General features: G+C 38.4%; 2 protein-coding genes and 1 long non-coding RNA gene across 3 annotated transcripts; all 3 read right to left on the bottom strand.

Annotated features, from left to right (window-relative positions):
- Nucleotides 1-582: 582 nt before the first annotated feature.
- On the bottom strand, nucleotides 583-6,143 carry LOC103707299 (uncharacterized). Its single transcript, XM_008791735.5, has 6 exons — nucleotides 5,984-6,143; nucleotides 4,185-4,345; nucleotides 1,197-1,258; nucleotides 1,048-1,125; nucleotides 908-976; nucleotides 583-847 (listed from the first exon to the last, which is right to left on the bottom strand). The coding sequence occupies exons 1-6, from the start codon at nucleotides 6,085-6,087 to the stop codon at nucleotides 794-796; spliced, it is 528 nt and encodes a 175-aa protein (XP_008789957.3). The 5' UTR covers nucleotides 6,088-6,143; the 3' UTR covers nucleotides 583-793.
- Nucleotides 6,144-8,850: 2,707 nt separating this feature from the next.
- LOC103707298 (uncharacterized) lies at nucleotides 8,851-10,986 on the bottom strand. The gene is made up of 2 exons (XR_015974318.2): nucleotides 9,602-10,986; nucleotides 8,851-9,532 (listed from the first exon to the last, which is right to left on the bottom strand). It is a non-coding gene; the product is annotated as an uncharacterized LOC103707298 (long non-coding RNA).
- Nucleotides 10,987-19,214: 8,228 nt separating this feature from the next.
- Nucleotides 19,215-19,995, bottom strand: LOC148699641 (zinc finger BED domain-containing protein RICESLEEPER 1-like). The gene is made up of 2 exons (XM_089928047.1): nucleotides 19,598-19,995; nucleotides 19,215-19,556 (listed from the first exon to the last, which is right to left on the bottom strand). Exons 1-2 carry the CDS (start codon nucleotides 19,850-19,852, stop codon nucleotides 19,221-19,223), a joined length of 591 nt encoding a protein of 196 aa, XP_089784173.1. The 5' UTR covers nucleotides 19,853-19,995; the 3' UTR covers nucleotides 19,215-19,220.
- Nucleotides 19,996-23,242: the final 3,247 nt, after the last annotated feature.

The following is a 23,242-nucleotide window of genomic DNA, read 5'->3' on the forward strand; positions in this document are numbered from 1 at the left end:
TAGGATCACTCCTAGACCAAAAACCAGGTAACGCCATTCGGAAACCTCATCCATTTTCAGAGAGTTCCCAGACGCTACAATCTCTCATGAAAAATAGTTGTTCTTAGTTTAAATTGTAAAACCAATAATTGCTGACTTTTTACGTAGACCAATTAACTGAACCATAATACTAATATACTGAATATTTTTCCATAACAAAGTTGCCTAGATCCCGATGGTTCCCACCTTCCCATGTTCAAAGTTTGGATCTCTGAGTCGGGCATTGTTCTTCCATCATGGCGGTCAGAGTGTCCGTGGATCCTACAGATCCAGCCTAATGGACCTGAATGATCCCAAATTCCACTTTTGCAAGGATTAGTTCAAAACCAGGTTTTAACTATTTAAATTTAGATCAATCAAGAACCCCCAAAAAAAACAAAAACCATAGCCCAATTAAATTTACCAAGTGAAGGATTGGATCATAAATGTCTTTTCTATGAGAGAATCAAAAGCTCATATAGCCATATTGTTTTCTTGTCCAACTGTGCAAGTTATCAATTAAAACTGGTTATCGAAAGTTTGAAGACACTGAATGCATCGAAATGAGCCAAAACCAAAAGATATTGCATTTCGGGTGGACCATGAAAGTGGCCAGTCGATACTTTCAACAGCTGCTATCACTCCAACCAAGGTCCAACAAGAACTAAACATCAGCCACCAGAATGTTGAACCAATGCTTGTTTCACTTCTAGTGTTGAAGGTTATGGACTCATCATTCCTTTTTTAAAGCTACATTTTGAGGAACAAATAATCATCATTTAATCCTTCTCTGTTTTACATCTTTGTGATTTTTGGGGCTCTGCACCACCTGCAATTAAAAAGGCATTAGCAGAAACCAAAAGAGGAAACTAAAAGAAGATTGCACTACCTTCTTTTTCTTCTTTTTCCTTTTCTTTTGCTTTGGCTTTACTTCTTTAGCTAGATCATCTCCAGAAACCTGGAAGACCCTATAATGTCAATAACAATGCCTTGACCACTTTCAAAAAGAAAAATGCTCAACTGTATTACCTCAGAGGAGTCCAATTTCTTCTTTTTCTTTTTCTTTTGCTTTGGCTTTTCTTCTTTATCTTGATCTTCTCCAGAATCCTGCAAGAGTTAATATTGTCTACAATGGTACCTTGCCAACTCTTTGAAAGAAATTTGCTCAACTGTATTACCTCAGAGGAGTTCCCAAAGGAAGAAACATGTCGTATCATTCTTCCAGAGGCTGAAGGCCCTTCTGTGATGGAGAAAAAGTTAGGAGTTATTTATTTTCATTCTAGTTACGAGTTCATATTCTGTGGAAGCACAAGTGGAGGGAGAAAACAGCCTCAGTTATTTGCTGTCTCTGACATCTTAAACATCTTGTTGGCAGTGTATTAACTAGAAAACATATTGATCTTTCAGTTCAACAGGTAGTAACAAAAACATATATGGGTGGTAAAACTCATTAGCATTTACACAAGAAAAAACCCACAAAGCACAAGAACACCCTTAAATAAACTTTAGGCGCACAAGAATAGAAACATGTGAGATAAGGGGCCAAATTGGATGATCCCTTTACAAAAAGTCAAGTGGTTGGAGCATATAAGAAATTTCATGGAAAATACATAAATTCGCACGCACATAAATATATACTAGACAATAAATTAAATCATATATGAGATAGTCCATAAGTGGGTTTAATCACACAAATACTCATGGCTTTCAAAATATTGTATGTTATGCTTGCAGCTGAAGTTCTTATTTGTTTGATCCTAAGCAAATAAAAAATAAATGAAAATAAGTAATTCTATCTTATGAAACATTACATTACAGCAACATGCAAGGTCGGAGGAACTGATACCAGGCACCATACTGGTTCTCCGGCAGGACCACTCGGTATGGGCCGTGCCGAGCCTGTACCGAGAGAAGGCATGCTGCTGAAGAAGGAGAAGAGAGAGAGAGCGAGTGGGGGGAGGGAGGGAGAAGGAGAGGTGGCCTCAGTTGTCGCGGCCTTCGCCAGCCCCCCCGCAGCCCTCCGCCGGCATCTGCCGCCTCTCCTTCTCCCTCCCTCCCCCGCTCGCTCTCTCTTTCTCTTCTCCTTCTCTGGCTCTGACAGCGTGCAGTTTTTACAAGCCAAAATGTACCGATGACCACCGGTATAGCTCGAAAAGGGCGGAACTGCCCGGTTCGGGACGGTTCTACCGACCATGGCGACATGGCATAAATAGCGTATGTGAACCTGCACTTAAAGAAACACATACAGGATGCATCTCCATATTTTAAGAGTAGCATATCCAAGTTAGAAACATGTTTGCTTCTGGAATGTGTTGCTGAAATATTTTTCCTAGAAAACGGATACCCCCGAAGGAAGTGCAGCAGGGAATCTCTAAGCTACCTACAACTATTTCAACAGAAGTCCGTAACTAAATGGCAGGACATGATATTGAACAGTTGGATTTTTACAGCAAACCACTAATTCATCTTCAATATGACAACCAAAAGTGCAGATCAATATCGCAACATTTTGATGGCAGCCAATGGCCATATTACTCTTTGCAGATAATAAACTAATGGAATTCATTAGCAAAGGAAATGCAATTTCCTCCCACTGCATTAGATCAAACTAACAACATAATTCTTGTGCAGGTGGCACAACAGTTCTAAGCTCAACTGTAACTTGGAGAGCAAATTTGGAGAGCGTGTAGAATAGTTATTGAGGACTGAAGCTTAAATATAGACTTAAAAAAAAAATCTTTCATCCCAACAAGCAAGGAAGCACACTGGGAATGCAAATATCTACAAATTCATTACCTAAATTCCAGTTTGGATTCTTAAGAATAAAAGATCACATTGGAAGGCAGTATAGTAAGTGTGCAAAAGCAATAGTCCCTACACAATGAAACCATATCAAATTTCTTGATCTTGGCTGGCTGAAGATGTGTTTGTTTTGCAAACAAATACAAAGGGCCAACACTCTACCTGGATGGGATGTGCTAGGTCCATAACCGGGCCAAGCAGCAGATTAATAGCCCACCTTTCTCCATGTACATACGTATGTATAGAATAAAAATATAGCAAAGGATGAAATAAATCCAAGAGCAGATAGTAAAACTCTAAAAATAATGGGAGGGCAAATATAAGTTGTGTAAAGAAGTCAAAGCCTTCATGTCTTCATGATTCTGCAATTTGTGTCGACTATTACGATTACCAACAGAAATGAGGCATATTATTCTTAACATGCATTAATCTAACTATGGTTATCCTGAGACTAGATGAATCTCTTATAAAAATAATACATGTATTTCTGTACTACGTCCACATAAAGCCCCAGCAGCAGGTCAAGAGCATGATGTTGTATCAGTATTCAAATTTATGCATGGGCACGCATGTGTGCATGCGCATATACATAATTAGTTGAACTCCAAGTTAATAGAGAAAGAAACTCATAAGATAGGACAATGTGGAAAGAAAAGATTTATGTATAAAGACTAGGCATGGAATGAATCTCAACTTAAGCCGCCGAGCCTACATGATTATGGAATCTTGGATATCTATGTTCCAACAAGTAGTAAAAATAACCAAGAAGAATATCCTAATGCCTAATTATGTGAACTATAATCATCTTGAGCTGCTTCTCAATCATAATCTTAGTTTCCTATAAAAGAAATTTTAAAAACTAGAGTTTCCTTGAGACAAGATATGAATGTCTAAATTTAAATAGTAAAAGTATCTACATATTCCTCTCTCACATCTAGGCTAATCCATTGTTAAAAATTCAAAAGAAACTTGAATGTTTCCCCACATTATATTTGTTAACAAATTCTGCTGACAGAAAAACAAAGTGAATAATGAGAAAAAATACAAAACCTAAGACCCGAAAAAAAGAAATGACTAAAAGAGTTTATTATTGGCTCTGACAATTTTTAACTCTTAACTAATGGGACCAAGAGATTTTTTGCAGATTAATAAGTACTATGAATGATTAATCTATCTAAATACATTTGCAGCAATCAAAATGTACAAACAGTCATAATGGCAAACGGATTTTGCAATGATTGTTATACCATTAGTAGCACGCACAGTTGCTTTGGAATTTTTCACGGCCAGTTACAGAAGATTCAGAGCCAGCAAAATGTACAAACAGTCATAATGGCAAAAGGATTTTGCAATGATCGTTATACCATTACTAGCATGCACAGTTGCCTTTGCATTTCTCACGGCCAATTCCAGAAGATTCGGATCTACGGACTTCAATCCATGTGGTTGTTGAAGCTTTCGTTCAAGAAACCTTGCTAAAGCTGCAGCTTTGTTTGTTGTCACTGGTCCACCTGGGTGAGGCACCCTTTTTCATAGAGGAGAAAAATGTCAGGATTAATATGCAGTGATACTTACTGAGCCATAATAGAGCCTAATAGGTATTAAAATAGAATTTTTTATGACCCAAAAGGAATTATCATCTATATTGCATTATCCATATGAACTATTAGCATAGCTAGCCTTGTTCTATTTATCAAATTAAACTTTATGGTAATGGTCTATTACTCATTCTTATAAAGGCTATCAACATACTCCTCCTCAATTTCTCTATATACATCCACTTTAGTTTTCATACTTCACTTTGTTTTCTTTTCAAAATCTTTAAACGCAATTGAGCCCCTCTTTACCAAAACATCATAGAATGGGAGAACAATGCCTTAATATGCATTCTCTGTCACTATATATACTAAAAAATACCATAAATACAATTTTATGAGTTCATACCATAGAGTTACAAAAAAGCGTAACTTCAAAATCATGCTTAAGAACATAAAAATACGAAAGAATGGGGACCAAGATTTCGCTGTATTGGTGCATATCGCTCCATACAGAGCATATCAAATATACCAATACCAAACCGAGACTCAGTATTGGGGGCTTACCAAGTCTCAATATGCTAAACTGATCCCCATGCAGGGATTGCCGATATTGCAACAACATAGAACCGATATAGGATTCGATACAGAGATAGCAAACCGATACTTTAACAACATGGTACCGATACAGAGTTCGATATTGAGATGGCAAACCTTCACTGCTACATATTTTATTGTTGAAATTATGAAAAATATGAAAGGAGCGGAAGTAAAAACAGACCTTCTATAGGATTAGATCATTTCTAGACGATTTGATGAACCCCCTAATTTTAAGCCGTGTCAGAAATTAGTTAATGACACCACATAAGGCCCTCTGGCCATCAATATAGTGGACTAGGCTCGGCGCCTATAGTTATGGTTTCTACCATGTTGATTGATATTTTACATACAAAGAACAGAATAAATTCCATGATCAGCGCTTGGCAAGGACATGCCACTGTGCCGTATTAAGCAATGTATTCTCAAACAAACAACATGTAAATCTTCTTTCAAGATCAATCCAGTTTACCTTATTCTTTCATTGGCAAACAGCTCACTGTGCTACAATATATGAGCAACCCAGAAAGATTTCAAATCGGCACGAAGAACTGTTCTAAGACTTAAAAATGCTGCCCCCAAGTGGACAGGATGCCTTAGGTTATCCGCCTTTCTTCATATTTTTACAAGAAACTACTTTGCAAACACATGTCCCATGATCTGTCTATCTTACATCAAGATTGCTCCTTTTTCAACTGAAATATTAGATTCATTCATAAAGTTCAAATTTTGCACTGTCTTTCCTATTACATTCTTCATGTCTTCTCACTTGCAAACCTTTTTCCTATTAGTTTCTCAAACTCGTTTGATCAGTGAAATAACTACCCGAAAAAGCAGAACAGAACAAAAATAATTCCAATTAACCTATTCGCTGCTATAGATTATAACCCTAACAGCGAAATAGATTGACCTGAGACCAATTCCTCATTCCATTCGAATCCATATCAAGAAGTAGGGGAGAAAGGACGAACAAAACCCTAGAGAAGGATCAACGAGGACGACAAAAAAAAAGGAGAGGGGAGAGAAGAAACCTGGGCTGGGCTCGAGAAGGCGCGGGGAGCGGGGCAAATTTGCTTCCGCGGAGCGCCCGCCGTTCGTCTTCTGTTAAAGCTTGGGAGGGCTCCTCTTTCACCATCTCTCAAATCGCCCCCTCCCTCTCACGGTCGATATAAAAAGCAGAGGTTGCTATCTCGGGTATATCGTTCATATGATAGATTTAAATTTTATAATCATCATTATTTCGGTTAATATAAATTCATGCAAATATTTTTTTTCCCTATTAATTATCTTCTTAAACAACGCTTTTTTAATTAATAAAATTCAAAATCAAACCCCTACAGTGATTAAGATTTTCGGTACCGAGATCATGAAAATTTTCACTTATTTTTGAATATTTACTATATTTAATAATATAAATTAAAATCCTTGTATTAGCCACCTATCAACGTGGGCACCATATTAAAATGTCCTGAACTTTGAAACTATTATTAGACACCTATCATACCTCTAAGAGTTGGTTTGCAATATTTTATTTTTTAAAAAACAGATGATTCATATAGTTCTAGTACATACACATCTGAAAAAGTCGAAAAACAGTAAATGATGGAGCACTCTAGGCAGCTCCCTCTCTCCGACCCACATGGCACCTCTGAAGTGTATGAGACCACCCAGATGTCTCGAAGCAAGGGGTGGCACCTACCCACACCATCAGTGCCTTCCTAGATCCAATCGATAATCGTAGCCGAATTCTCTCAAGTATAACTGCTCTAGCCTGCAACACGTGTCGAGCATGGCTTAAACCAACCTATACCGTCCTCAACTCAGCTTCCGGGACCGAAGTCTCGAAGATCTAGCAACCACCAACAACAACCACCTTGGAGTTTGGGCCTCTGATGACAAAGTCAACACCCCCCCTCCAGTCGCCATCTAGCACGGATCAATTGAAGTTGACCTTGAGGAAAATCGAGGGTGGAGGCTCCCAAATGAAAAACACCGTTCGAGGCGCTACACGAGCAGAAATAAAAGCTCTATCAAAGGCCCATCCGACGGATCTGCATGGACAATCTCTGTTGCCTGTACCCACGCCCGCTCAACAATAAACTTCGATGAAGGGCTACCTCACCAAACGTCCAAGCATTTTTGGCTAGCTAAATCTGATAAGCAGTATATGTCGCCTCAACGGCGACCAGCTGAGTCTGAGAGGCAATGGCCCAACGTCTGAGCACCTGCAAGAAAGAGTCCAAGTGGCACCAATCGTCCAGCGGGATCTCGACAAGCCTCCAGACTCTCCTAGCCTGCTCGCACTGAAAAAAGAACGTTGTCCATAGTCTCATCCACCTGGCACTTAGAGCACTAGGGATGGATACTTAGTCCCCGCCCACATAACACCAATCTCGTCAGCAATCTACCCTAGGTCACCTTCCAAAGAAACAGGGCCATCCTCGGTATACATTTTAAGTATGACCAGATCATAGAAGATTAAAATGCCACCGCATCTTCCACATCATAGAGACCAGATCTTAGCAACTCCATGTTTCAAGATATCATAGTAAATAAAGCTTGTAAATGCAATTAAATTGTTATTCCTCAAATTTAGTTCTAATAAATTTAATAATAATACGAAGCCTTTGGTTTGAATTATTTTTTTAATTTATCCTAAGTATTCAATAATGTAATGTAAGATATCAATTCTAAGTGAAAAAATATAAGAGCCAACTACTTTAATTGCTAAAATCACAAGGGTTGGAGCTGAGTCTTCCTTGCACTACTTTAAATTTATTATTTCAATAAATTGGGTGGGGTCGATAATCTTTTCTCTTTTTATCAAATTAACAAGAAAGGAAAAATAACATAGATTCGATTCAACAAGCGACCAGATACACATCACCCCTCTGACCACAAGGGTCCAAGTAAAAACAATGGAAGCAAGGACCCAAGAGAAATAGCATTGCTTGCAATAGAACCGGACCGTAATACTCTAACCATGTGAACTGATGTTGCAGGGAATTTTCATCATGTTCCGTACAGCAGCAAGAAAGGGCGTTGTAGTATAAGGTGGTAAACAATGACAACAGAATACATATACCCAAACCTTTCCCCCATGCGAATATGCTTGTGAGGCCAGTCATGTGGAAAAAAAAAAACGAATCCGAATGTACTTGAGCCAAGTCAAGGTTGAGGAATTTGCAAAAATAGTCGTTGACGAGGAGTTACGCCTCCAAATTAGCGTCTTTTATGATCCAGATGACCTTCCATATGAGAGAAGATTTGCCAATTCTTTAAATTCTTTCAAGCAAGAGGTGAGACGATGAGATTTATAGGATTGACTAGTTCCTCCAGTCCATGTCATCTTTATGGGAAAAGTTCTTAGAAATTAGAGACCATGTCAACTTCTGAGTTCTCATCACCTTTATGAGAGGAGTTCTCAAATAATCGGACCGAATCTCCGGACTGATAACCGGGTTACAGGATTTCTTAGAATATTGCATTCATGCTGAAGCTAGGATTTGAATTGCTGAACTCTGGTACAGCGTAAAGTCTCTCAACCACTAGTTAATTGTGCTTATGTCAACTTGCTTTAAATAGGTACTGATATTTAACAGCCAATTATTTCCATAAAAATATAATCAATTCTTTTACTTTTGTAGAAATTAATATAGATATACTTCATGTAAAACACGATAGCATCCCATGGCTCCGAATTGCATATCAAGACCCTGGCATAAAATAACTCCTATGAAGATAATAAAGCAAAACACCAGACTGCTGTCAGTAAATAGCAGACCCAGCATGGTAGGTGACTGACGTTGAACCTGTCCTTCATCTGCCATATTATACGATTACATTTGAATCAGGCTGAGTACTACATGCGGACAGAACAACCATTCATCAAATATCCTTTTGCCTGCAAGTCTAAATAAATTGAGACATTTATTTCTTCTGCCTTAGATTGTTTGCTAAACAATCCATGTTGATCATCCCTCAAAAACAATCCACGTCCATCAATGTGATATGCCATACCTGCCTAAACCAAATGATACAGAACATACCATACCGTACCAATTTTGTACGGATACTGTGCTAGTGTGGCACCGGTACGAGATCCAATACCAAAATAGCGAACCCACTGCCTAAATAACGCATCAAATCAGCAAGGTGGACTGGATGAATTCCAGTCTACAACCCGAAGCCATTGCCATCCAATTTTTGCTAAAAAATCAGCTAATGCATTCGGCTCCGATAAGCATGCTGAAACTTTGAAATTTCTGAAAAAGAACTAAAGGCCTAATTGTCCAAGGGGTATGCTCCGGCTAGGTCAGAATGTCCACAAGGCTAAGAGAATCACTTGGAACAATTAGGCATTGAAGCCCCAGCAGAATGCCACTGAGCGCTTCACAGAGGGCCCAAGCCTCAGCCAGCAAGGGACGGATGGCAGGCAATGCACGAGCGCCAGCATACAAAATCGTCAGCTCCTCTAAATACGAAGTAAGCACCGGCCTTGTCATCATCCGGGCAGTATTACCCATCACTATTACATCCAATTGATGGGTGGGTGATTCAATATAACGAGCATGCTGAACCTGCACAATGTCAAAACGATATTGAGAACCTATAATATTATTAATGGATATAGTCGTATTTTGAAATACCAAAGCATTGTGGTTCTTCCATCTATACCAGACAGCAAAAAACATACGGCAATCAGTTCATTTGAGTGAGATACCTGCAAATTCACACAGGATTTTGCCTCTCTTGGTTAAAAATTGAAAAAAAAAAAACCATTATGAAACAAAATAAATTTTGATTGAAAGACCATAGATACTCCAGAAAGCTTACTGTCATCCCATCCTTCGTAATAAATAACCAAAAAAAATATTTAGAACACTCAAGGTGCTTCATTCTTTTGTCTTTAGATTTAGTGACATAGCACCACGGCGGTAGCAGATATGGTGATTGAAGCACCAAAGTGCCCCGCAATAGTGTGGTCATAGTATGGATGATAACAAAGCAACGACTCCAACAAAGATGGCAGAAGTCAAAGCAGCATATTAGCAGTAGTGATAATGATTATAAAAGAGATGATAGTAGCAATGACCAATAGCAATTAAGGTAACATCAACAATGATGATGGTAAAAGACAGATTTCTTGCTTCATTTTTCTAAAAATAATGAAAACAACTCAGCAGCATTAAATTAGCAAACATCCTCCACAGTCCGAACTAGCATCATACCAAGACAAGTAATATATATATAGGATCCCTTTCATATGGATAAAATGGAAAAGTCAAATCACATCTTCGACATTTTGAAGTTGTGTGTAATGGATAGCTCTCCTTCAAGTGACTATTATTGCAACTAAGACATATTCTATATAAAATGAAGATATCTTTTAAGACGGCACACAGATCAAAAGAGATTTGAATTTGCATTGCAACACACAGAGCACCAAAAATGCAACAAAAGAAGCATGCAACAAACAAGTGGAAAATGGTGGATTTGACATCATCTCTCTGGATAATTTTGGCTCCGATTTGTCTGCTGCGCGGACCATCCTATAAAAAAAACTGTACTTTTAAACTTGCATCGAGTTCCTTCTTTAGGGTCAATTTATTTTTCAATCCACTAACCTCTCTTCAGCTCTCTACTTTTTCTCTTTTCATTATTTAATTCATACATCTCTCCAATCACAAACCAATTGAAACTTTCTCGGATTCATCAGCATTTAAATCTAATTTCTTTTATCATTGAGAGGGAAAAAAACCCTCATCAACCAGCTAAATGAATAAATACTCAGAAAAAAATGGAGGTTGGAGGGCAACCCTTTAGGCGGTGGTCAACCGCTTGAAATGGGACGCACCCCGCCCCATCCTGGTGTCCTACAGGACATCCCGTCAGCCCGTCAGGATTTGATCAAGTCCTTGGCTAACTGAATTAGACGGGCTGCTCAAATTTGCTCAGTGAAAGAAACTACATTTAACAATAACAGCTCCCTCCACTTTTCTCATCCGGGCTTGGGACCGGCATTGGCAGTGTTAAACTGCAACCAACAAACAACAATAACAAAAAATCAAGCCATGGTATGCAAGTAAAACATCCCATTGAGAGAAAAGCATCAACACTCCATGACAACACGATAAGCAACATTGTTATTGAAATGAAATCCTCCAACCAACAATGGCCACCATTTCAGTTTCCGGTGTGAAAAACCAACTCAAGCAGTACCATAATCAGCAATTGTCTACATGACAAAAATCAATACCATTAGGCCACAAATTATATTCCAATCATACGAAGACTTAAAACACTCCAAGCAAGATGCAAGACCTTTCAACAGAAGAATAATAGCAGGGACGTACAGTAGATAACATGACCTAACAGACTATGAGCATAGGCCACAAATTATATTCAGATCATACGAAGGCTTAAAACACTCCAAGCAAGACGCAAGACCTTTCAACAAAAGAATTTTCGCAGGGAAGCACAGTAGACAATATGACCTAACAGACTGGCCTCCCATCCATGTGCCCGAACATAAACTAGGAAGAATGCATAACAAGGAACATTCTCACAGACATCTAGTCAACTCCAGTCTTCGCCTCAAATACAAATTCATTAATAATGATTATGAGCATAAACCCTCAAGAAAACAAATATATGTCTTATTACTTCTTTCCTTTGAAAAAAACAAAATTTATTAAGAATAAACAACAACATCCACAAAATCAAACCAGTGAAGTGGACAACAACATCCATAAAATCAATATAATTTATTAAGAATAAACATGTAATACCATTGGATATAAACAGTTCCCGTCAATGCAAAACCTTGCAAAATTGCAACAGCATCAGCAACTCAAGTCTCCCGAAACCTGGCATCCCAAATAATTTTCAATTTAACCACATATTTGGACACTAAAAGTCAGATCACTGATTCAAGAAAGATCGAGAATACAAAGATCAGCAATGATGACAATACCTAAAAAGAAATGCAAGTTAAAAAGAACCAAGAAAGAAAGAATCAAAAACCCCCTAAACAAGAAGTGTCTTCAACGAAACTTCTTGCATGACATGCAACAGTAACAGCACTAAATCAACACCATGTTCCTAATAGAATGTCTACCAGGGAAAAAAGATATGCAAGTTGGCAAAATCTAAATCCCTAATTGGAGCTCGATACCTCCTCGATAGATATCATGTCCTCCAACCACCATCAGTCTGAGAGAACGTCGGCGAAACCGACCCAAACCGGCCGGTTCTGCCCATTTCAAACCGTACCGGTGGTTCACGGGTACAGTTCCGGCTCCGAAAATGGGATGTGTTCCCTCCCTCCCCACTCTCTCTCTTTTCCTCTCTCGTTCTTCCTCCCCCGTCTATTCCCTTGTGTCAAGCACGTACCGAGCCATCCCGCAAGAAAACCGGTACAGGGTCAAGACCGATTCCTCCAACCTTGGTCTGAGATGCCAAATCTTGTCACCAATTAACCCATAGATCATATGAAAAGAACAGTCTCAAAATGACAAACATGCACAAAATCAGTAAGTTACTTTAAAAAAAAAACAATCAAGAACACCATCAAACAAAACCGAATGGTAATAGAAAGTGATAATTGACATCCTAGTAAAACTTAGAGAACCCCTCTTCAACACAACTCCTAAAATTCAGCAACTTATAACCTTCTCCAATCACATATTCGGTCTTCGAACCCACAAGACTGCAATAATGATTTATAATCAACACTTGCTTTGAATAGAATGTCACCAAGAAAAAGAGCTCATAAACACAATCTAAATCACGATCAAACTCACAATTACACCCGTTATAAAGAGCATGCCATCTAAACTTTCATCAATGTAGAATAATAAGTCGACTCATTGATTAACAAAATGCATACATGTCTAAGATTCATAAATATCATGTCCACCAAACTCCAAACCCCAGAACATATCACTGATTAACAGACTAATATGAGAATACAAAATTTACAATGAAGGGGGGGCAGTGCAGGAATGATGATTAACATCCATTCTGACTAGCAAGGCTAAAGGGGAAAAAGATTATCAATACGATCAATAATACCACCAAAGGTGAGCGACCGCCTCTCTACAAATCATCTCTCCCAAACAATGGCAATCTATCACCTTAATTCCGATGACATTTTAGTTTTAAATCTGATCCTAAATGACACAATTGAGACGATAAAAGTCAGCAAATGGAGAAAACCAAACATATGGAAAAGAAGAGATAAAAATAACCTCAGATCCCCAACGAAGAAGTGCCTCCAAGAACCTCCAAGAAACTTGGCTGCAACAGTGCAATAATAATACAGAAAGGAACAAACATCCATCCTAAACAAAATGTTCAGACAAAAAATGCCGATTAATACAATTAGAATCGCTATCAAATGCAGAAAAACCATAACTCAAAGAATAAGGCCTTTACAGAAATCATGGTACCATGCCTTAACGATTATCCCAGCCAATGTAGCCCTTGAGTAACTGCAACAAGAAGTAATAATTGACATCTACCTCATCAAGAGTACGAATACAATGGCGCTTAATATATCAGAATCACTATCAAAGGCTTTACAAACCCCCTCTATACAAATCATCTCTTTCAAACAACGATAATCCATGGTCTTTAATTCCGATCACTGATTAACAACCGGGCCAAAGCTATATGGAGACAACAGGCATTATTTAGAAGTGTTGAGTTAAAACAGAACCAAGTTAGAACCTTGAATTAAAGATCATACCCTCCAAATGTCACCAACACATCGTGTAAGACCTGACTGACACAAAAACCAGCTGACAGGAAAGGATCACCAAAACAATGACAGCATTCCTCCAACCAAATCTACCAAAAGTTTTTTCTCTAAAAAATAAAAAAGCTAGACCACCATTCAACACAACACACAACTAATGCAAACATCTGAAAAACAACAACAGCAATAGAAATGACAATTAGCATCTACCACGACAAGTGAAAACTACGAAGAAAAAAAGAAATCAAGAAAGCAAGAATCAGCAAACGGTGACAGAGACCACCAAGGCCACATTTGGATTCTAAATAAATCCCATTCAGGGAAGTTTTATAGTTAACAAGAAAATAGATGAAAATGGAAAAATTCCAATATGAAAATAGACAAAATATCAATTTTTAAAATTCAATTTGACTAGAACTTTTTTGAAATTTCATCACACAATCAAGCACCCCAGACAAAAGTCATGAAAATATTTCAAACAACGTGAAATAACAAGATTTTTAGTACACCCAAACACATTTTATGTTAATATGAATTCACAAAACTCCAATGAATGAAAAGTAAACCCATGGCAACACGAGTAACCACATTAACATAAAGTCACATCTAATGGAAAAATAGGTGATGGTTGAGGCACTATCAAGTGCTCACACCCCCTTCACAAGATATTCTATCCATCTAAGAACATCAGCCCATAATAACAGGTCTGATCACTGGTCATGATTAACAGCAGATAATCTGACAGAACAAGGATCCATGAAGTTAGCAAGTTATTATAAATAAAAGAAAACAAAACCCTCATCACAGCCCACCAATGCAAGTCCTAGCAGAACTGTAAGGACAACCATAATTATTACCATCATGTATCCTCATTATCAAGACTCTGAGCAGGGAATGGGAACCAACAAAGTATAAGTTAATCACTATCAATGGTGAGAAACCACCAATATACAAATAATCTTTCCGGAACATTGACACATCCTTAATCTGATCACATCTTGGTACTTAGGTCTGATGTTCTGGTCAACAAACAAACAATTAGAAAGACCAGCAAAAGGAAGCAACAGTATTTAAAAATAACGAGTTTAGAAGAACCAAATTGAAAAGAACATTCTTGAACCCCCACGAGCAAAAAATTTATCCAACAAAAATCTCATCAAAGCTGCAACGGTAACAAGGTGTTAATCAACATTTATCCGTGAGAGCAAGGTCTGTTGAACCGGCTCGAACCGGTTCAGTGCGTACCGTACCGATACCGGCTCCAACCGGTATGGTTCGGCGGTGAAAAACGTTTCCGGCCCTATAGAGGCCGGAACCGGCCATTTTCCACTGTGTACCGGTGTTCCCCGCGCAGGGCAACGCACCCACGTGGGCTGGCAGCCTGCGTGGGCCATTTAACGCCACAGAGTGGCATTTATGGCATTTAACGCGTCCGTGTTTCTTTTTTCGCATCCGCGCCAGCAAAGAATCGCGCGCCCAGCTTGCGCCTACGCGCGATTCCCCGCACAGGGCAGCCCGCGGAGGCCATTTAATACCCACTCTGTGGCATTTAATGTGTCCGCGCGTGGACGCGTTGTTTTTTTTTCGTGTCCGCGAGCGGAAGCGTAGTTTTTTTTCGCGTCCATGCGGACCTTGCATGAGAGAACCTCCAAGTGAGAAATCACAATCAAGTGAAATACTCCCTGTTCAAAAAAGATTAAGCCATCCGGATGGGGGATGATAAACAAATATCCAGATCAATAAGAATAGAAAAAAAAAACAACTATTAATATGATCAATAATAGTATATACAAAACATTTCTCCCAAAATATTGACAACTTACCACCACAAGTCCAATGACAACATAGGTTTCAAGTACGATCACAAACAGGCGGAAAACTGAGAAGACAAATAGTCAGCAAAAGGTGACAATAGGACATAAAAAAACACACAGTTGAAACCTCTTCTATGCAAATACTGTCCCAAGCAAATGGTAATGACCATACATATAGAAAACACGAGATAAAAAGAATACTAGATCCCCCTTGAAAAAGGGCCTCCAAGTAACCTTGTTGCTGCACTAAAATAATCATACGGGTGGTGACAAACATATATCCTAAACAAGATATTCATAAAAAAGTGCTCATTGACACAACAACAAGAGAAGAAGAAAAAAAACCATCAATTGTCTACTCAACTGATGGTACCCCAGGTTTATCAATTGTCTCAAACAATATAGCCCTTGAGCAACTGCAAGAACAATGAGTAACAATTGACATCTACCTCATTAAGAGTATGAATAAAATGGCACATCAGAATCACTATCAAAGGCGTAAAACCCCCATTACACAAATCATCACCTTTGAACATCAATAATCCATGGCCTTTAATTCCAAACACCAATTAACAAACAGGCGTGGGAAGACAAAGGTATATGAAGACAGCACGCGTTATTCAAAAGTTATGAGTTAAAAGAGAACTAAGATAGAACAGCAGAAAGGGGGGAAAATGATGCTATAATTGACAAAAAAACAAAACACAAGCCCTCACACCACATAAAGATCATATCCTCCAAATATCGTCAACCACTGCGTGAGAACTGACTGACACATAAACCAGTTGACAGGAAAAGGATCACCAACATGATGATAGCCATTCAACCAAAGTTACTAAATTTTTTTTTCCTAAAAAGAAGCTAGAAACCATTCAATGCCACTCAAGATGAAGTGTCTCCAATAATGCAGGCCTTCCAAAAACTGCAACAGCAATAAAAATGACAATCAGCATCTACCACAACCAGTGAAAACTAGGAAGAAAAAAGAAATTGAGAAAAATGCAAGAAACACCCTCTATACATCTGCCAACAATGGTCTTAAGCCTCCCCGCATATTTCATGTTCCAAGTCTGACCCCATTGAGACAGCAAGAATCAGCAAATGGTGAAAGAGAACATCGAGCCCACATTTAGAGATTTTCTATTTCAACTCTAGTTTTTCATCAATTTGAAATTTTGTATTCTAAAAGCTAAAAGCCTATTAACAGATGTTTTGTAGTTAACAAGAAAAAGCTGAAAATGGATGAGCTTGAAGATGAGAATAAAAAACATCAATTTTTAATATTCTATTTCAAATAAAAATTTACAATTCAAGATTTTAGAACCTTTTTGAAATTTCATCACAACCAAGCACCCCATATTAAAAAGTCAGGAATATGAATTTGAAGAAGATGAAATAACTTCATTTCGTACACCCAAACACATTTTAGGTTAAAATAATGAGAAGTAAACCCCATGAAAGACACCAATGGTAACATGAGTAACAATAAACGCTCTTCGCTCATACAAAATCATGTCTAATGGAAAAATAGGTGATAGTTGATACACCATCAAGAGCTACTGCATGAGATATTCCATCCACCTAAGATTATCAACCCATGATGGCTGATATAATTGCTGGTCATGATTCACAGCACAGATTCACAAAATTAGCAAGTTATTTTGAATAAAAAGAAAAGAAAAAATCTGATCACGTTCCACCAATGCAAGTACTAGCAGAAGTCTAAAACTATGAGAGGGGGGTGGGGGGAAATCAACAAATACAAGTGCAAATGACTACCAAAAGGTGAGAAACCACCAGTATACAGCTAATCTTTCTGGAACACCCACACGTCCTAAATCTGATCACAGCTTGGTCAGTAAGTCTGTATTCTAGTTAACAAACAATCAATTGGAAGGACAAAGGTCAACAAAAAGTAACAACAGCACTTAAAAAGAGTTAAAAGCCCTCTTGAGCAAAAACTTCATCCAACAAAAACCATGTCCAAAGCTGCAACAATAACAAGGTGTTAACCAACATTTATCCGTAAAAAAGCATCCACAAGAGAAAAAGGCATGCTTGTCGATGCAATCTAACCCACTATTTGGTCCAAAGCATGCCCTCTCCAAAAAGATAACGCCAAGGATCAGAAAAAAAGCTGATTAATACAATCGAACATGCCACATGTAGAATGCCTCACCCAAATACCGACAACGGAGTCCATAAGTCCAAGGACTACTTAGATTCAAGACCAATCACAAACAGGCAGACAATTGAGAAGACAAAAGTTAGCAGAAGGCGGCAACAGATAAGCACCTATGGCCTTAAGCCCAAACAAGATAAGCAAATGAAAAAACACCACCGAGACGCTGGCTGATTAAAAAAGGCATCCTCGTCGCAGCAAAGCCCGTGTTTCTTAGTTTAGTCAAAAACGAGACTTTCACAGGTCCGATGGGTCTTTCTACCATACGTACGTAGGGCGGTTACCTTCAAATGCGTAAAATTTTAACATATAAAGTTGTATACAGATATGGTTTTATATAGATATAGATCAATTTACAATATGTACATGTATTAGATGTAACACACAGGCCACTACGTGGTGAAACACTACTACCAAAAAAATGACTCCGGGCTGGAAGACTGGAATATAACAAAACCGACACCAATCACCAAACATCTTGCAAGACTGGAATATAACAAAACCGACACCAATCACCAAACAGAATATATACAAGAAAAAGAAGCTTAAATGGTTAGACATAACTAGGGCTGGAAGTGAGCCGGGCCGGGCCTAGGCCCGAACAGTATTATAGAAACTCAGCCCGATCCCGGCCCGAGCCCGATTGGCCCAGCCTGATCACGAGCCCGGCCCGAGCCCATTTTGTCTCATTTAGTGAGATATGCTTAGTTTGTTGCTACCTTTGCTTAGATATGCCCTTGAGCAAGATCACCTGATGTTGTACAAACTAATATATGGGGAAAATAAATTAACTAATCTGCAGCACAGGCTAATCTGCAGCAGCACAAATAATAAATTAATTTTCATGGTTCCACATGAACAGCTACTGCACAAAAAAGCTAGCATAATGAACTCCACGAACACGGATTAGAAATTCTATTCATTAAAAAAAAATCATAGCATTACAGGAAATCCCATATGAGATCCAAGTAACAACCAAATAAGCAGCAGGAAGAGTAGATTCTAAAAAGCCTCGGTAGAAATATCATGTTGCCACAATGCTTGACATGTGATGTGACGACATGCAAAGGAAATGGAATTTATCATTCTATCAAACCAGTATATGATAGCTCCGATTAGGACCATCAGGTAAAAGGATCATTGCAATTTGACACTTCAATGATACAACTGCAACCAAACAAAAGGATTCCATCAAAAACAGGAGGTTAAAAAAAATCATCGCTTTGATCACATCTTGCTTCTCAGAATCGAACCAATTATTCAAATCACAATATACGACAAACGATAATACTTGAAAGAAAAAGGTACCCCTCGAAAAGAAGCAATCAGAACCCCTCGAAAAAAGAACTGTCGTCATCTACATTCAACGTTACAGAACTCGAGCAATTTGCAACTGTTAACACACAAATCAATCATAAATGTTTAAATTATAAGTACAATAAGCAAATAAAAAATATTAGATAAATTTAAAAAATTTATATACCTTCATCATATTGTTTACGAAGCCAATCTTAGGTACAAACTAAGGCTTCTACGGTAGATGGGCTCAAAGAGCTCCGATACTGATCCACAACTCTACCACCAGTGCTGAATGCCGACTCAGATAAAACAGTGGAGACTGGAATAGCTAGAACATCTCGAGCTATTCTTGATAGTATAGAATAGACTGCTGCATTACTCTTCCACCAAGCCAAGATGTCAAACTCCTTATTCTCCAAATCAGGAAGCACATCATCATCCAAATAACTATCTAGCTCGGATCTTTTTGGGCATTTTGAAGAACTCTGACTTCTAAATTGAGCAAAATCCATACCAAATTTCATTTTGGAAGAAACGAAACTTGTCCATCAAAATTAGATGTTCGCTCACTTGAACTCATAGAGGGCTACACCCTTGTTGCATCTACATACTCATTATACAATTTAAAAAGACAAGCACGAATATCATCAATCTTTTTCTTGCACTCCTCTAACTCAAATACCTTTTGATAACAAAACTCTACAAATATCAACTTTGATCTGGGATCCAAAATAGAAGCAATTACCAATAAATTATTGCACTGAGACCAATATTTGTTAAACTTCTTTAGCATCTCATTTGTTAATTGCTTCACTGTTTCATCAGTATTGATACTTTCATCCATCAATAAAGCCCTAATTCCTCAAACTTCTTTTAAGTATAAATTGGATGAGGGATACTTACAACCAGAAAATACTTTAGTGGCATCAAGAAAGGCTTCTAAGAATTTAAGAATTATAGAAGCCTTTTTCCATTCAACATTGGTGGGGCATACACATGAATGCTCAGTTGCATATCTAATAAGAGCATCTTTATAACCAAGTGCATCATACAACATTTCATAAGTAGAATTTTACCTTGTAGGAACATCCAAAGTGCGTCCTTTTCTAGCAGGAAGTCTCATATGTTGTACAATTTCATTAAATGCTTGCATTCGAGATAGGGATGCAGATACATATCTAACAATTTCTCTTATACATTCAATAGCTTCATGAATGATTTTCATTCCATCCTGAACCATAATATTTTATATATGTGCACAACATCTAATATGATTGTACTCCCCACTAAACAATATTGCATAACAAAAGTGATCTCGGAGCCTTCTCATTACAGCATCATTTGTGCTGCAATTATCTAAAGTAATACAACAAATTTTACAATCCAATTCCCATTCAACAAGACATTTTCTTATAGCATCTTCAATTGCAAAGCTGGTGTGAGGGTATGGGAGTTTCTTGAAACTAATAATCTTCTTATGTAGAATAAAATCAAAATCAATATAATATGCTGTGAAAGAAATGTAACCGATTTTTTGATTTGATGTCTAAATATCAGTAGTGAAACTAACCCGAGAACTTAGGTTCTTGAATACATCATGCAATTTTTTCCTCTCTTCTTGATACAAAGCCATACAATCATGTTTTACAGTCTTACGACCCATAATTTTGAATAATGGCTGAAGAGATCTCATAAAATTCAGAAAAATAATGTGCTCAACAATACAAAATGGAAGCTCAGCACATATGATAAATTTTGCAAGAATTTTTCTACTCTCTTCTTGATTGAATTTGAAAGATTTTATCGGATCTTTTGAACTTGGTAGTAAAAGCAACTGATTAGTCGGATTCTTTTGATACTTCTTGCAAACATTTTCAAGATGGCGTTTTAGATGACTCGTTCCTCCTTTAATGCTCCCACTTAAAACTTTTTTATAATATTTGCACTTAGTTATTGACCCTTCAGAATTTTTTTCCTCGATAAAATGATTCCATACCCAAAATCTTTTTCTAGAAGAATTGTATTTCTATCATCCTCATCCCTTAAATCTTCAACAATCTCATTTTCACCCATTTTAGAATGAGACATTAGTAAAAATAACCTGCCCAAATAACAAAATAAATATCACAAATTTAACCTATAACAAAATAAATAGCATGTGTTTATGTGCCTGTACATGTGAGAGAGGAAAGAGGAAAAGCTCTCTTCATGAAAATGGGACCCATTTGGTGGATAAGTTCAAATATCTTTATGAAAAGGGCTTGTATAGTTTAATTATGTTGCACACAATTTCCTATTACTTTGCCTACAGATAATGAGATAATGAGAAGAATTGCTAGACTAACACAACACCACCATCCGACTCCATACTTATCCATTGGAGACAGAGAACTAAACAGACAGAGAGATCAGAGCAATCAGAGATCAGAACCAAACAGAGGAAACTCGCATACTTATCCATTGCAAAAATTTAAACTTTTTTATGAAAACATACAGCAGTTCACAATGAAAAGAGGTGAAGAAGAAGAAGAAGAAATTGTACATGCTCGCAACATAAATTGAGAGCAAGAATATGATTTTAACTTTGACAAAATATTTCAGTTTCCCATACCGAAAAGTTACAGTTTTGGGGAAACAAAGGAAAAGATCCCTGATTACAAGAGAAGAACTCAAATAAAAGAAGACACAGAGGAAGTTTGAAGAGAAGGATAAATAATCAACAAGAAATCAGATCTCCCAGCAAATTATAATATTTTGCAGAAACTTTACAAGTTCCTCAGAAGATCTCTGCTTACATTCTACTAGAGAACTTAAATCGGATAAAAGCCAAAAGAAGTTTATGCCATGGTTGAACGAAAACTACTCTGTTCTTCTAGCAAAAGGATAGCAGTTTTCCCACTAAAATGAAAAAAAAGAATCCCTGCTTGCGATCTACCACACAACCCAACTGAAACAAAAACGAAATAAGTTCTCAAAAAACAAACGGACAGCTCTTTGTTTCAAGCAAACGTAATCCATTCTCAAAAAATTCGAAATTTTTTTACCAGATTTTGGAAAAAAAACAGTGTGTTTGGCCGTGATCGAACCAAAGTGTGTTTGGCTGTGAAAGCCCTCAGATCGTGATAGGGGTGAGGACGGTCGAGGACGGTCGACGAGCTTCGACGGTCGACGAGCCCTCGGATCTAGGGTTTCACCACATCGCCGAGCTTGGACAGTGACCAGCAACAAGCCGACAAGGAGAAGCAGAGAAACCCTAGCTCCACGCCTCCACCGCTCGTCTGCTCTGCGCCTCTGCAAATCCCAACCAAAATCCAAAAGGAAGAAGATCATTCGTAATCGTACCTCAAAACCTAGCTTTGCCGACGATAGGGTGGTCGAGACTCCTCTTCACCACTTCGACGAGCTTGGACGGTCGACGACGACGACTGGCGACCGGCGAAGTGGCGACCGGCGAAACCCTAGCACCACGCCTCGTCGCCTCCACCGCTCGTCCGCTCTGCCTCTGGCCCACTGCACCTCTGCAAATCCCTCGAGCAGCTGGGTTTAGCCGCGATTCGGGCCATTCGGCAATCGGCAAACTGGACGTGGGCTCGGGCTGGGACAGGCCCAGGCCGGGACAATGAAATACCCGAGCCCGGCCCGAAATAGAAATGGGCCTAATCATTCAGCCCGAGCCGGGCCCAAAATGCATTGGGCCTAGCCCATAGCCCGGCCCGCGGGCGGCCCAACCCGATGGGCTTCGGGCCGGCCCGAGCCCACTTCCAGCCCTAGACATAACCCCTTTGTTAATATCATATCGTCCAAACTCCAAAGATCATCAACCAATTAAGCCAGGACAAATCGCGGATTAATAAAAACCCTCGAAAGAAGAACAAATGATTCCAAATCCAAAAAGCACAGGACAAATTCATCAAGAAATGGAACCAACCTCACAGTCGAAGATCAAATGGAACCCTCGAAGAAGAACAAATAACTCTAGATTCTGTAAAACGCAGGATGGATTCATCAAGAAACAATAATCAGCGCAAATCAACAGCTCCAGCCTAGGATGAAAGAAATCCAACGAATCAGCCACCAAAGGCCGGAACGGAAGCCCCCGAAGAATAACGAATAACTCCAGATTCTGTAAAACGCAGGATGGATTCATGAAGAAACCTAATCATTCAAAATCAACTGCAACGGGCAAAGATGAACAAAATCCAATAAATCAACTACAATAGGTCCAACGGTGACC

This window comes from Phoenix dactylifera, chromosome 17 (genome assembly GCF_051530095.1).
Source record: "Phoenix dactylifera cultivar Ajwa chromosome 17, Ajwa_hap1_PhDact_Kaust_v1.1, whole genome shotgun sequence".
Lineage (NCBI taxonomy): Eukaryota > Viridiplantae > Streptophyta > Magnoliopsida > Arecales > Arecaceae > Phoenix > Phoenix dactylifera.

Bases quoted from the DNA above. Each gene is read 5' to 3' on its own strand.
- LOC103707299 (XM_008791735.5), bottom strand. From the start codon at position 6,087: ATGGTGAAAGAGGAGCCCTCCCAAGCTTTAACAGAAGACGAACGGCGG. The intron at 1,259-4,184 runs GTATAACGATCA...TCTCCATCACAG, and splicing joins AACTGTGCATGCTAGTAATG to AAGGGCCTTCAGCCTCTGGA. The intron at 977-1,047 runs GTAATACAGTTG...AGGGTCTTCCAG, and splicing joins AGAAATTGGACTCCTCTGAG to GTTTCTGGAGATGATCTAGC.
- LOC148699641 (XM_089928047.1), bottom strand. From the start codon at position 19,852: ATGGATGAAAGTATCAATACTGATGAAACAGTGAAGCAATTAACAAAT. The intron at 19,557-19,597 runs TAGCCCTCTATG...ATCTAATTTTGA, and splicing joins ATGTAGATGCAACAAGGGTG to TGGACAAGTTTCGTTTCTTC.